This window comes from Tachysurus fulvidraco, chromosome 23 (genome assembly GCF_022655615.1).
Source record: "Tachysurus fulvidraco isolate hzauxx_2018 chromosome 23, HZAU_PFXX_2.0, whole genome shotgun sequence".
Taxonomy (NCBI): Eukaryota; Metazoa; Chordata; class Actinopteri; order Siluriformes; family Bagridae; genus Tachysurus; species Tachysurus fulvidraco.
The window spans coordinates 13,787,676-13,802,570 of record NC_062540.1 but is presented as its reverse complement, the minus strand read 5'-3'; the positions used below and the strand labels follow the sequence as shown (position 1 = coordinate 13,802,570).

General features: G+C 40.1%; 1 protein-coding gene across 1 annotated transcript in view; it reads left to right on the top strand.

The window, feature by feature from the left end:
- noc2l (NOC2-like nucleolar associated transcriptional repressor) overlaps nt 1-14,895 on the top strand; it is a 36,491-nt gene that overhangs the window by 17,185 nt on the left and 4,411 nt on the right. Inside the window, exons 14-17 of the mRNA XM_027170439.2 lie at nt 2,533-2,634; nt 3,417-3,560; nt 10,476-10,589; nt 12,135-12,267. Coding sequence (XP_027026240.2) covers nt 2,533-2,634; nt 3,417-3,560; nt 10,476-10,589; nt 12,135-12,267 — 493 coding nt within the window. The remainder of the gene's footprint in view (nt 1-2,532; nt 2,635-3,416; nt 3,561-10,475; nt 10,590-12,134; nt 12,268-14,895) is intronic.

Below are 14,895 nucleotides of genomic sequence, written 5' to 3'. Positions count from 1 at the left end.
ATTAATTTAAGCAGATCTATTTATTCATTACTTAATTCACTCAAAACTTAAATAATTGACACTTAATATATTGAATTTTGAAATATTGAGAAGTTTTCTGTTTCTGTATGTTTTTAAATGCTACCATTTCTCTCTCATACACACACACACTTACACACTTACACATACACAGTCTGTTTCTTATTATTTTTGTGATTTTTTTTTTTTTTAATTTTTTCCTCACTGCACTTCTCCTGTACCTGTTTGAGGCTCTCGAATCTGATGAAAGCCTGTACATGTCATCACAGCAGCTAAAGCAGCACATACTGGGTTTTTGCCAAGAGGATTGCCACTCGACCTGTGGGGATTATCCCATTATTAGCCCAGCTGCACGTCAGGATCCAGCCCCTGAGTCTGGTCGCATCACTAAAAATACTCCCCTCCTTCTTGACCTAACCGCCAGCATAGGGACTTTCCATAGTGGAAGAATGCATGCAGAGACAATGAAAGGCTGGCCAGAAAGGCTTTACACCCAACCCGAGGCACAAACATTTTATGGATTAGTGGGATCTGTGTGTTTAAACCTCACTGGGTAAAGTGAGCAGGCTAACATTGCGCCCTGTAGCAGGTTCTGGGTGCCAACAAGTAAAATTTTGTACTTCCTGGAAGGCACACCCTTTACAAACTGTCGTGTTGTACAGTGTTAGTTAGCTTTGAGTAATAGTACAGCAGCTGGTGTTCAGAATTAATTATAGGTTAGCATTATTGTCACATGAGGGTAACTTTATGATTATGATGTGCGTCACACGGCTCGATTCAGGGACAGCCACCAAAACAGTGATCATTTGATTTGAGAATTTCTTCTATAAGGTTTGCATAAAAAGTGTGACGTGACAACTCCAACGGTTGGAACTTGAATAATTCCTAGAGCAAAATAATTTTATCTACCTTTTTCACAAGGGCACTGCTGAAAAAAAATAAAAAAAATAAAACGATTATGGGAATAACACCCCCCTGGAAGTAGGTCACTGGGTTCCTCTTATGTGTACTTGGTGTTGTTTAAATCATGATTCCTGTGTGTTAAAAACTAATACTGTTTGTTGCTTCCAGCGTGAAAATGTTAATGTCATTACGAAGCTCAGTAACATGTGCTGTTTGTGGCTTCAATTACAACCAGGCAAAAGGTAATTTGTGCCTTAAAGTAGAGTGCTACCACACAGACCTAAAGGTAGACTTGTAGACCTCAGATTATGCCACTATTCTGAGCCTAATACTAATACTAGTAATCATCATCATCATCTCTTTTTATCCTTAATTTACTTTTTTTTATTTTTTTAAAATTACTGATCTTTCACAGTATTGTAGCTGTGTGACTTAGATGCCCCTTTTCCACCGAGGCAGTTTGAGTGCTGGTTCGGAGCCAGAGCCTAATTTAGAACCAGTTCTTTCTTTTTCGACCGCCAAAGCACTGGCTCTGAACCAGGAAAAGTGGTTCTTAAGTAGCACCAAAACGTTGCTGGTCTAGAATAAGAACCGCCTGCGGTTGGGGCTGTGGGCGGAGCTACTGTTAGCGCATTTGATAATGTACTTTAAGTATACTAATGTTTAATACACTTTTACTTTACTGTGATCTGATACATCATCAGCACACATGATAGTAGGTAGCTACAAGCTTAGGCTACCTTTTTTCTTTGGTAATGATAAAATAATGTTATGTACTTTCTCGATTACAACCTCCGTTTATACAAACTACATGGAGCTGCACATACACGTTGAATTCGCGGCGTTTGGATGACCATGTAGGTTCACAAAGTCATGAGCATTAACAGTAAAGCAACGTCCGCCATTGTAGTTGTTTGTGTTTGCCGCTGCTGCGCTAATGTTGCTGTATACAGTGACGTCAGACTCGGCTCTGTGATGGTTAGGGTTAGGGTTGGAAAGGCAAACCGGTTCTTAGAATTTTTGCCAGTGGAACCAACTTTGAACCAGCACCAGTGCTAGCTCTGAACTAGGGGTACAAGAGCACCCTGTAGTCTGTATGATGCTAAAACCCAAGCTTTACAGTTTGACCCTTTATGTTTCAGCTCCATGTTTTAAAAAAATGTAAATTATTATGAAGATGAGCCGGGAAAAGGCCAGGCAGTGTTTTGTCAAGGAGTTGTAGAGTTTGAACAGATTCATGTGCTTGGTGGATATGACTGAAACCAAATCTGGTCTTCTGCTGTTGTTCCTTCAAGGTTCACAATTCTGTGCATTCTGAAGTGATTTTCTGCTCAGTTTAGACGTACTGTGGTTATCTGAACTACTGTAGCCTTCCTGTCATCTTAAACCAGTTCAACCTTTCTTCTCAGACCTCTCCCAGGACTTCTACCTGCAGAATCACTAGTTTGTTTGTTTTTTGTACCATGTTTTTGTGCCACATGACTGACTTACTCGATAATTAAACGAATAGCACAGGCCACCACACACATATGTTCATTATTGATACTTCTGTGTTATAACTAGGTATGAAAGTATTGAACCTGATGTCTGGGATGAATGTGTTTATTACAGGATGGCCTGATTGAGCAGCTCTATGACCTCATACTTGAGTACTTTTACACCCAAGCTGCCACAATCGGCTTTCCCGAGCTTGCTCTGCCCACCATCATCCAGGTACACTATGAGAATATTTTTATTCTTTTTCTTTCTTTACTCTCAGTTCAGACAGTTCATCATTGACGGTCTGTAAAGCCAGTGAGCGGCGGTCAGGCTTCAATCATAGTTTGTCTAGTTTCCATTCTTCACCTCCCCTCCCCCTTCTTACCTTTGGTTCTTTTTATCATGACGACGACTGTTAGACCCACATCCTGTTTGAGAGGCGCTGAAGGCCATGCCTGGGACACCTAACCACAGTCTATAGTCCTCTCACACCCACACATGCAGCTACACACAAGTCCAGCTAGTTTCAGGCCTCACACACTGTAAGAGAAGGCTGCAGTCCAACTCTTTTCTGCAGCATGGCCACTCCTCGCTCATTCACACGAAGACACTCACTCACACTCGCACACCACACATAGGCCACATCCTGTTCTTTGGCCAAAGCTCAGACCTCCAAAGCTCTGTTAAAAGTCAAGCCCTGAATATTTATTCTTTTGGCCTGTAATAATTCATGTGGGTATTTTTAAAGGGCCGACTTCAGCTAATCCTTGCATTTTATTGTTGGAACACGACTACGTTCACGATCAGATATGTTTTTGAAGCATACCTTTGCAGCAAAATAATGATCATATAAAAATCCTATTTTATCAATTAATTTATTTGTACTTTATTTGGTTTCATTTTTATATTTATAAACATGAAGTGAACATGCTGAATCTTTATGCCTCTGCCTCTCTCTCTCTGTCTCTCTCCCTCTGTCTCTCTCTCTCTCTGCCTCTCTCTTCCCCACCATCCAGCTGAAAGCTTTTCTGAAGGAATGCAAAGTGGCCAATTACTGCAAGCAGATCCGCCAGCTGCTGGAGAAGGTACAGGAGAACTGCAGTCACATCACAAGCCGGAGACAGAGGGCTGCTTTTGGCGTAGCTGACACCACCGCTGTGGTAAGTGTGCTCGCTCATCAAGCAGTCAAGCGTTTTGAGTCCATTAAACATTGACGCTGACCTCTTGCCTTTCCAGACAGCGAATGTGCTGTACCACACCCCTCTGAGGTTCGAACCTGTATACACAGACACATTTGTGTGTATGTGTTTATATAAAAAAAAAGCATGATGGTTAGTTTGGTCTGGCCTTTTACACCTGCAGACGTGATATTTCGAGTTCACCATGTCCACCCTGTTCTTCGCTGAGGTTAGCTGTTGGAAAAAAGGGGGGGAAAGTGTTAAAAGACAGCATGAGTAGATTTAATGTTAATGTCTGAGGTACTGAGTTGTTGGGGGGTTTTTTTTTTTTTTTTTGGGGGTTGTCTGATTAAACACTTTAAATGTACAGAAATACCAATTTTTTATCCACACGAAAATATCCCGATTTTTATATATATAAACAGTAATACCTCGAGATATGAGTTTAATTCGTTCCATGACCTTGCTCGTATCTCAAAGCAATTTTCCCCATTTAAATTAATTGAAATCCCTTTAATCCGTTCCAGCTCGCAAAATTCCACTCCAGTTGTTTTGTTTGTGTTTTGAATATGAAAAATGTGCAGTACCTGTATTTATAAATGACAAATATTGTATAAAAATATACAGTATTAAAAGAGAATGTTAAAAAAATAAACTCGTTTTACTTTACGGAAGGTGCGCACGGAGGTTGAAGGAGAAGTATACAGGCGGAGGAGTTAGGAGGAATTACACTTTCACTTTCGTTCACTTACTCACACTCTTAATGCTACTTTACACTTAAATGGAACTTAAGTAAACTTCACTAAAATTAACTCAACTGAAATTCTCTTATCTTAATTGCCACACTTAATTGGTCACTCTTTCCTCACTAACATCTGCCGGTCGTTTTAATAAAAACCTGTCTGGTCGGCATATCAGATGCGGTGTAGTCGCACAAGTTCAAATTTTTTAACGGATCCGAAAATTACGGATCCGCAAATGGTCGGCACCTCACGCAGCGCCTTTGCGACTCTCCATAGGAATTGAATGACTTCCAGTTTATCGGCCATCGTTTGTCGTGTGCAGTGGAAAGGCGGCTTTAACCGAGTGAGACGCGGGAAGCTGAAGCGGGGGAAACAGAACACACATGGTTGTTGGGGATCTTTGTTTCGGTGGCGGCGGCTCATATGCTCATATCTCAAAAATTTCTTCGTACCTCAAGGCAAAAATTTGGTTGAATCACAGCTCGTATCTCAAAAATACGTATGTCAATGCACTCGTATGTCGAGGTATCACTGTGTGTATATGTATGTATATAAAAAAAATTTTTCCTCCCTTCATTTGCATAGTATATTATCAAAGTAATCATTAGAATTCACATCACTATGAAAGATAAAAATACTGATGCCAACCATATATATGCATCAGATTGGTGTTTTGATGTAGACACTATTCATGCCAGAGCATTATTGGGCAAATATGAATTAATCTTGAAGTTGCGGCTGATGGTTTATGGAGGCGTTTCTTATTTTTCCACTAACAGCAGTTTTGAATGTGGTGCTGGCTGGAAGGCAAAACACAGGTTTACATGAATGCATTCTTAAAAAAAATAAAGTTTTTGTAAGAAAAGATGACTTGTATGACAGATCTTACACATTATCTAAGACACCCTTAAGATCCATTGCATGGAGGGAATATTACAAAATAAAATCACACTGTGATTAGTTTAGCTAAATGAAATGAGGCTGTAGGCTAAAAATTTTCCCATGAGCTTTGTGTCCATCACATGTGGTATACCTCTTCCATCTGATTAGCTGTCTTTCTGGAATATTAAGTAAGCATGCTTCGTAGAATGTAAGTAGAGGTACTGCTCATAATATTAAACTGATATTTTGCAGTACATAATGTGAGCAGCGGAGGTGTATCGTATTCTTTCATAAGAGTGTACTTTTCTTAATTTATAACCACAAACTCATAATAGTGCTGGAGGATGTGAGGCCCATTCATCAATGTCAGGTCATGATCATTTATATGTACATTTAATTACCACAAGTCTTACGTAATTTTTTTTTTATAATAATTAACCTTAACAAGACTACTGACTACTGCAAACCTCAGCATGACTAACTTTCACCACTAGGCCAGTGCGACGTATCTAATCTTTTTTGTACGATATAACATTACTACAATATTCAGTCTTATAGTCATATAAATATATGTAACCAAAAAGGCCAAACTTTAACAATGTTATTTGTGAATTTAAAGACACCAATTTAAATGCAGAGTACACTGCTACATGTTAATGGAGAATGTTTTGAGTTTGTTAATATAAAATAAATTATAACTGTTTTTGATGTGTTTAACATTAGTTGTTAAAGGAGAGGTCTCCGTTGTTTGAGAAATGCTTCAGAAAACTGCATTGGGTTGCAAGACAAAAAGAAAACTAATGTGTAGCCAATGAGCAGAAATGGGCGTGTCTTGTCAATATGGGCGGAGAGAGTGTTCAGTGCGCATGTGTGACCTTAGCAGAAAGTGGTTTTAACATTGACATGGCGGATAAAAACAAAGAAAGAAAGCGAAGAAAACCTTACAATAAGGCAAGAAGTAGGACATGTTAATATAGGATCAGCTTTCCGGCGCTGGAGAGAATTGAGTGTCTTCCACATGAAACTGAGATAAACCTTTCATGGTACAACACACAGTACTACAAAAACACATTTGTAATATCATAGTATTACTCATTGAGTTCATTTATTGATAAAAATATACCCTCGGTCAGCTGCCCCAACAGGTTCCGCCATAATACTTGTCTGGGTTATACTTTGTACATTATACTTGTCTGGTATATGTGTGGGGCGGAGCTATCAAAACAGGGGTGGGACCCATTTGGGTTAGGGGCGTATTTCAAATGTCAACATTGGCTTTCAAACAACAGAGACCCCAGCTTTAACATCAGTTGAAAATGATGAAAACTTTCAGGTTTTTGACAAAAGAGAAAAAAAGTTGAATATACTTTGGCAAAGTTTCTATAAGCTTATGCAAAAAAAAAAATGCTATTATGTTCCTGTTAATGTTCACTGCACATTACTGCACCTAAAGTTCCACTATCTAGTCTTTACGGTTGCTACTGCCAATAAGCAGGTCCTGACATTACAGCTGATATTTTTCCTCCAGAATTTTTCTTAATACTGAAATGAGGGAAATGCTCATTTTTATTGTCACTTTTATTCATTCATCCTTTTCATTCATTCATTTTCTACCGCTTTATCCGAACTACCTCGGGTCGCGGGGAGCCTGTGCCTATCTCGGGCGTCATCGAGCATCAAGGCAGGATACACCCTGGACGGAGTGCCAACCCATCGCAGGGCACACACACACTCTCATTCACTCACACACTCACACACTACGGACAATTTTTCCAGAGATGCCAATCAACCTACCATGCATGTCTTTGGACCGGGGGAGGAAACCGGAGTACCCGGAAGAAACCCCCGAGGCACGGGGAGAACATGCAACACACAAGGCGGAGGCGGGAATCGAACCCCGACCCTGGAGGTGTGAGGCGAACGTGCTACCCACTAAGCCACCGTGCCCCCCCTTTGTCACTTTTAGTTTCTAAAAAATTTTCTTATATAATGTGATGCTTGTATCACAAGAATCACAAACCCTAGTCACGATATTCAGGTGCTTTTAAATATTTTTGCTGTATTACCTGGTTCAGTGATAACCAATGATGCCATAATATGGCTATGCATTACATCTACTCAATGTTAATATTGTCCTCCATCAAGAATTTTCTCTCTTGGCCTATACCACGTTTGTGGCCAGATGCTTTTGCTCCATATGTCCTGATTGAGACAGAGACAGGCCTGTTTTAGTAGCGAAAACATGCCGGAGTCCCTATTGCTCGCTCCAATCCACACCACCCACCCACAACAGCCTCACTCAGCTTCTCCATGATGTACAGGTGTCAGCTGGTGCGACCCACCCACAGTCTTCCCTAGAGGACTGTGTGAGCGTATAATTCTGTGTGCATGTTTGCACATGCAGGCCCTACGGCCATGGCTGGTCTCACACTTGGCCACTGACTGGAACTGCAACAGCTGAGACTGACCCTAATTCTGTAGCCCATATTAGTGTGGAGGTGGCGATGGGTTGGGAACATTTACTAACAGCGTTGCTCTCAGTGAGGAGGAGTGAACAGGAAGTATATTAGCTATCAGACTCTTCATCTGACAGCTGCTCGGCATGTTGCTCTATTTAGAGTCACGTGTTTGCTGTGTATTTGCACTGACCGGGTGATGGCAGCAGGAGTGGTTTGGGAAGAGACCGAGACATAGTGAGGGAGGAACGGAGCGCTGATGGTGCGAGGAGAGAAACGAGGAGCCGTTTCCTTTCCAGGACGAGCTCTATGCCACATCCATCTTCATCTCTGCTCTCATCTGTCACCCTGCCGGAGCTCACCCCATCCCACTTTCCCCCACCCCCTCCTTGTTCCTGGCTGGAGCTGCTCTCAGGCCTGATAAATATTTAAGACCATTTAAGAGTGAAATGAAGGAGAGATGGGGTGGGGTGGCTCTCTCTCTCTCTCTCTCTCTCTCTCTCTCTCTCTCTCTCTCTCTCTCTCTCTCTCTCTCTCTCTCTCCCCCCCCCACTGTCTCTATTCCTCTTCCTCCCACCCCCGCTGTAATGTAGAAGACTCTGGAGGCGAGTGGAGGGGGTGCGGCAGCTCAGTGCTGGCAGACAGCGTGGCACCGCGCCGGGTGCGTCTGTCGCCGGCTCTGGGCGGCAGGAGCGATGTCCTTCAGTAGCTGGCCTGGCAAGCCAACCATCTCTGCGCCACTGTAACAGGACGTCTGCCTGGCATGCTGCCCTGGTGATCTGTCCAGCAAACAGCTGAAATTTAATTAAGGCCATCTTCCCACCCTCCTTCTCTGCTTGTGCCACTCCTCCTGCTCTCCTGGTCTTTTTCTATTCTAGCATTTCTGGAAGCTGCTATGGCTTTTACAAAAGCACCAAAGTCATGGGTCATTCCAGTTCTTTTAACTGATTGAGACTTAAAAATAGATTTTTAAGCTTGAGAGATTTTTTTTTTAAATAAAGAAGGAAGTTGCACTTTTTATTGTGCTCTATTCATTTTTCACTGCCCTACAAACCACCGCAAATTGTAATAAATAAGTTTCGATAACTGACGACGGAAGCCGAGATCTATTAGGGTCTATTGAATTTGGAGGTTAGAAAATCTTATTTGACCTGATCAATATCTTCCACAAAGACCTTTAAAGGTAGGCTGAGAGAAATCTTCTGGTCTGGCTTCTCTCTCCATCCTCACAATCTTGTTTTTCCCCCCATTATTCCGTTTAAGCTTACAAACTTTTTTTAATAACTTTGAAAATAATCAAGGTCAAATCACATTGAAATGTCTGTTTAGAATATAAATTAGATGATAAACCCAGTGCTAGTATGCATTATAATTCCTTCTTTTTCCCCAAACCATAGCAACCTTTATTTGCATTACATTTGTACAAAATGTTTATGTTCGGAAGGATTTTTTTCCCCCTTAAATTTACTCGTGAAGTATAAAACGGCAAGTACTAGAGAATTAATTTTTCTATTTTATTTAAGGAGCAAAGGGATATATATATAACATGACTTGTGAAATAGTAATGGTCCCTTTTGGTTTATCAGCAAACCAAATTTACTCAAGCATTCCAAAACAGGTTTTGCCAAGAAAAAAAATAAAAAGGTTAAAATATTTTCTGGAAAAGTTTACAAAGTCATCTTAATGTTCTGTGACTCCATCTTATTGAGAGCCAACTTGAGAAGACGAGGAACTGTAGAGAATCTTTCCATGTAGTGATCTGGTTGCCAGAATTTCTCCTGAGGACACAGCAACAATTCATCCAGGAAATCTCAACCGATCCCAAAAGAACATCTCAAAAGCTGCAGGCCTCTGCAGTTTCAGCTAAACACAGGGCTCATGACTCAAAATGGGGTTCATGAGAGAATAGTAAGGTGGAAACCATTGGAAACAAAAAAAACCCTCCTCTAAAATAACATTCAAATGACTGATGATCCACAATTGTATGTTTTGGATGGCATGGTTCTGCCACAAAGCAACTAAAATTTCACAGTAGGAACAATATATATATAAGGTGAAACGTGGTTTTGATGATCGAGGTGTCAGGACGTGGTCATGTCGGTTTCTGATAATCTCTTACAAAGGCAAATCCACGTTCAAATGGATACCAGTTAGTGATCAAACTAGTTCTGCAAATACGAGTGGGTGAAGGTCCTCCACAATATGTGATTACTGCTGCTACAAATACCACCGTTTAAGTGGGCAATTACTTTCTCTCATGAGTGACACTGGTGTTGAAAATACTTCCTATGAAACGTAATTATTAATATGTTGTGTTTTATTTATATACTCTGTGTATTAGTGGGTCATCCTTGATTTAGACAAAGGTCTGGATAAGAAATTGACATGATTAATGAGAGGTGATAACAGACTATATGTGCATGTACAGGATTATTATTTATTTCATAATTTTTATCTGACCACCTGTGTAAAGAAAAAAAAAACTTTGTTTTGAGCATGAAGCAGTGGTAACACACTTTCCTCAAAGTTTTGTACTCCCTTCAGAACAGAAAGAGTTAATGTGAAAGTGTGAAAATTTCCATTTCTGACCTCTCGCTATAGTTTGTCTCTGGCATGATTAGCTGCCTTGAGCTACTAAAGCCAAGCTGCTTCATGTTTAGAAAACAGCAGTGTTCTGCCTTTTTTTTTTTTTTTTAAAGAATAGCTTGGGATTATCTGGTGAAATAATCAACATCTAGACTTTGGTCTTCTAATAGACAAGTTTTTTCTCAAGGGTAAATTCTAACACATTTCATATTTTTGTGTATACGTGGCAGGCGGCATGGGAGAAGCAGGTTACTGAAGAAGGAACTCCTCTCACCAGGTACTACAGCCAGTGGAAGAAGTTAAGAGAGCGAGAGATTCAGCTAGAAATCTCAGGCAAAGAAAGAGTAAGTGTTCTATATGATCTCGCACACATTTAAAGCACCACGGCTTCTGGCAGGTCTAGTGTTGGTCTAACTGTGTCATGTGTGGGGAAAAAAGTCACCATATCAACTGTACTTCAATTTATTTATATGTCGGATGAAGAGAGAGATTCAAATCCCACAGGAAACGCAGATACAGTAACCTTACCTTCCAAGTATAGCAGCAGTTTAATGTAACACACACCAACCCGTGTGTGTTTGAGAGTGCGAGTGAGAGAGAGCGTGCTGGAGTTGGAGCATGTCCATAAGGCGATAATGGAGATGACACCAGGCGGAGTGTTGGCGTCGGGGAAGCGGCAGATTGGCGGAGGAGGCTCGGATGGGGAGCGCGAGGGATGCAGGAAGAGTATTAGAGTGCTCAGGGCTGCGGCCCAGGCTTTGATCCAGAGCCCCCACACCCGGATCTGATTACTCCCTCCTCCCCCTCCTCCTCATGCCACTGGAGCTGCCTGCCGCCACCTCCATCATAGCACTTCTGAAAAGCTACACACACACATAGACACAGATGAGCACTCTCAGATTTCATCTTTTTTTTTTTCTTTCTATTTTTTTTTTTTTTTTTTAAATAAGCGGATCAGTATTAGTTCCCTACAGGGATTTAAAAAAAACCCTTTATACCGTCCATAGCACTGTTGAATCTATTCTCGCATCTGATTGATGGAGCACGGGATTATTTTAATACATGTTCTTATACATTATCATTTGTGTAGCAACATTTCATTTTATTGAACTTAACCATGGCAAACAAAGTAAAAGTAGTATTGTTGATATTGATTTTTTTAGGAGTTGTTTGTTTAGTGCATTTGTAAGGAGCCTCCAGTGTCAGTGCTGGGATTTAATAAATAAATAATTCCACCACTGTAGGATCTTTAAGGTAAGTTGCACACCTGCTGTTTCTTGGTAACCCGACAAGCATTTTTTTTAACCTTATTAACTTAGAGAGAGAAAAGAGAAGCTGGTAAGGAAACAACTCTTTATAGCTGCTGTAATGTGATAACAGGAACTAACCTGTCTCATGCAGAACATTAAATGCATATATAAAAGGATAAAAAGCATTATGTGGTGTTCATTAGTAAATTAAAAAAAATAAGCGGAATAAAGCATTTCGGGAAGAGCTTGGAAAGTAATCCATTTCTGGCATCGCACCAACTTATTAAATAATATTCCTTGCTTTTTGAACCTGATGGAAATATTTGATCGTTTCTGTGACACATGTAACCCATGGGGAGGCTGCAAGGGAACAAACCTGGTTGAAAAGTATAGCTGCTATTAATTATCAATGTCTGAAATTGCTAAAAACATTGTCCAAAAAACAAGACATAGAAAGAAATAGGTTATTACGAACACTATTCCACTCCAAATGCAATTATTGTAATCAAGCATTAAACCTAATGTGGAAAAAAGAGTCTATGAGCTAAGTGCTGCCTAACTGTGCTTGTAATCATATAACCAGTTATAAAGTTTGCTTCATGCTTCTCTGTCATTTTGAACCTTTTTTTTTTCTTGTAGATGGAAGACTTGAACCTTCCCGAAATCAAGCGTAAGAAGATCCAACAGAAAAATGAAGATAAGAAAGAGTTCAAGGGGCTCTTTGAGTCAGACAGTGATTCAGACAACGGTGAACTCATGCAAAAGCGTAAAGGTATTCTTATATTTCTGCATTAGATCATTCTGGAGAGTTTACACGCTTCTATTGTTTTCCCTCTACAAAGCCAATGCAGATTCTAATAGTGAAGAGATGGCTGAAGGCTGGGTTAATGATGGGTTTTGGGCTTCATTCAAGGACACAGCACTTTCACACACAGATTTCAGACACTGATACACACACTTCAGTGGTAGTCTTGAGACAATCACGTGAATTGATTTCCGTAGGTGTTGGGGGAATTTCTTAGGTCATAACTCCGTCTGCTGTACATGTGCTGTGGGTTTCAGCCTCAATATGTTCCCAGCTCTTTTAATGGGGCATGAGTGGACCGTGTGTCGGGTGTGGATATAGAGTTAAGGAGCATGCTAGAGATCAAAATCTCGCATGAGTGAGCAAGTGCAGAAAATATATAAACCCCTTATTTTTTTCCCCTCACTTTGATATATTACAGCCGTACTGTAAAAATAGATGAAATTAATTTAGTTTCCTCCTTAGTCTGCAAAATGTACTCAAAAGAAAAAGCATAAACAAGCTTTAAGAAGGTTGTTTTTATTTATTTATTTTTTAAGACTTTAACATTTTCAGTTCGGTCTCCACAATTATTCAGACCATTTGGTTTCCAGCAATCATTTCTACTCGATTAAAGTACATTTGTGGTAAGTTCTGTAGAGTACATGTTTGTCCTCTTAATGTCCCACAGTTGACACTGCACATCACAGCAAAGAACCAACCTGGCTGTCGAATCTTTCTACGGTTTTCTTATTCCGGCTGTTTGTAAGGTTGTTTCAACCCGAAGTGGGTAAAAGCATTTACTGCCCATCAAAATGGTTCCTTCTTTTTTTTTTTTTTTTTTTTAAATAAGGAAACATTTTGCAATTTCTTTCCTTTTTTCTGGCAAGTTTTCCTATAAATGTAGTTTAAGTGACGGGACATTGTTTTCGGGTCGTCTCTGTGAGCATGGCATCTGAAGAATGAAAAGTCAGGTGTCTGAAATAGTTTTCCTTCAACAGCTTCCTTCCTTTTTTCTTGTATATTTAAAAAAATTTTCCAGCATAGGAAGAAGTAAGTAAGCAAGCAAGCAAGTAAGAAGAAGAAGGATTAGACTTGGTGGTGATGGAGGTATCCATTGATGCTGTTTCTTTAAATCCTAGCTTAGATAATAACTTATAGCTTGAGTCAAATTTGTGTTTCTGAAAATGTATTTTTGTTCAGAACTGGACTAAGTGAACAGTTGCTCCAAAAATGAAACTAGTGTCAGTGTGGTGGAAGTTGGTTACAGAGTCCATTTATGTAATAATTCACTGTAATTCAGGTTCTTGTTTACAGAATTGATAGCAAGTTAAACACTGGTTTTGGCTTCGAAAGTGCCTTTGACATTGTTGGAAGAAAGTTTGAGCCACTGAAACTGTTCTTGGATCTGGTCATGCAGCCAAAGTGAGCAGGGTACAGAGAAGGTTTTTTTGGGATGTGAGTAAGGACCTGAAATGAGAGAGAACCTGGCAGGTCTTTGCAGCACATCCTCATCAGGCCTTTATAACAGATTCACCAGACAGAAGCTCCGTAAAAATCTAAATAAATAAGTGACTGTTTACTTGAAGTTTGACAAAATATACCTAAAGGAAATTTGGGCCATGATTCTATGGTCAGATGGTCAAACCAGGACTGAGCTCCGAATGCCAAGTGCTGCATCTGGAGAGAAAATTAAGCCTTGCTCATCACCTGATGTTTTTCAGCAGCACGGGCTGAGAATCAGAACGGATCAAAGTTCAGAGACATCCTTGAGGCCTTGAGGAAGACCTGCTGAAGAGCATGCAGAACCTCAGACTGGAGCACAGGTTCAGCTTCCAACATGACACTAACCTGAAATGCACAACTAAGATAGAGCAGGAATGGCTTCAGGACAAGTCAGTGAATGTTTTTGAGTGCTCCAGCCATAACCTGGCTGAACATCTGTGATGAGACCTGAAATAGTGTTACTGTGATGTTCCCCATCCTGCCTGAGGTTCTGCAGAAAGAAACACCAGATGGTCAAATCTGTGTGTGTCCAGCTTGTAGCATCAAGCGATAATGTCCTGAAGACTTGAATGTGGTTATTTAAATGGTATCTTTATTACATTTCCAAACCAGTGAAAAACTATATAAGCCTTTCACTATGGCAGATTTTTTTTGTAGATTTAAGGGAAAAAGGATTTAATTCTTTCAGTATTATTAATCTAAGATGGAAAAAAGTGAAGAACTAAATATTTTCTAAAGCCACTGTAGATTTAAAAAGATCTAAAGAAAACACATTTAAAAAAGACCTATAGTGTTAAATTCAGCTATCAGATATATATTTAAAAATGGACATATTTAAACTTTTTCAAAGTTTTTAAATCTTGAGTTTGGTGCCTTTTATCTCAGATTTCTGAAGAATTCTTGTCTCACTGCCTGACATAAAGGTGGAAAAGAGGAGCTCTGCTAATATCAAACTTCAGACGTGAGGAAGATTTTCCATCTTTTAGTATGTCCTTCCTCTCCAGCGGTCTGTGTGTGTGTAGTGTGTAGTCTGTAGAACAGTCCAGCTGTCTGCCCTTTCCTCTCCTCTCCTCCTCCCTTTAACCCCGCCAAATCCAGAGTTCCGTGCTG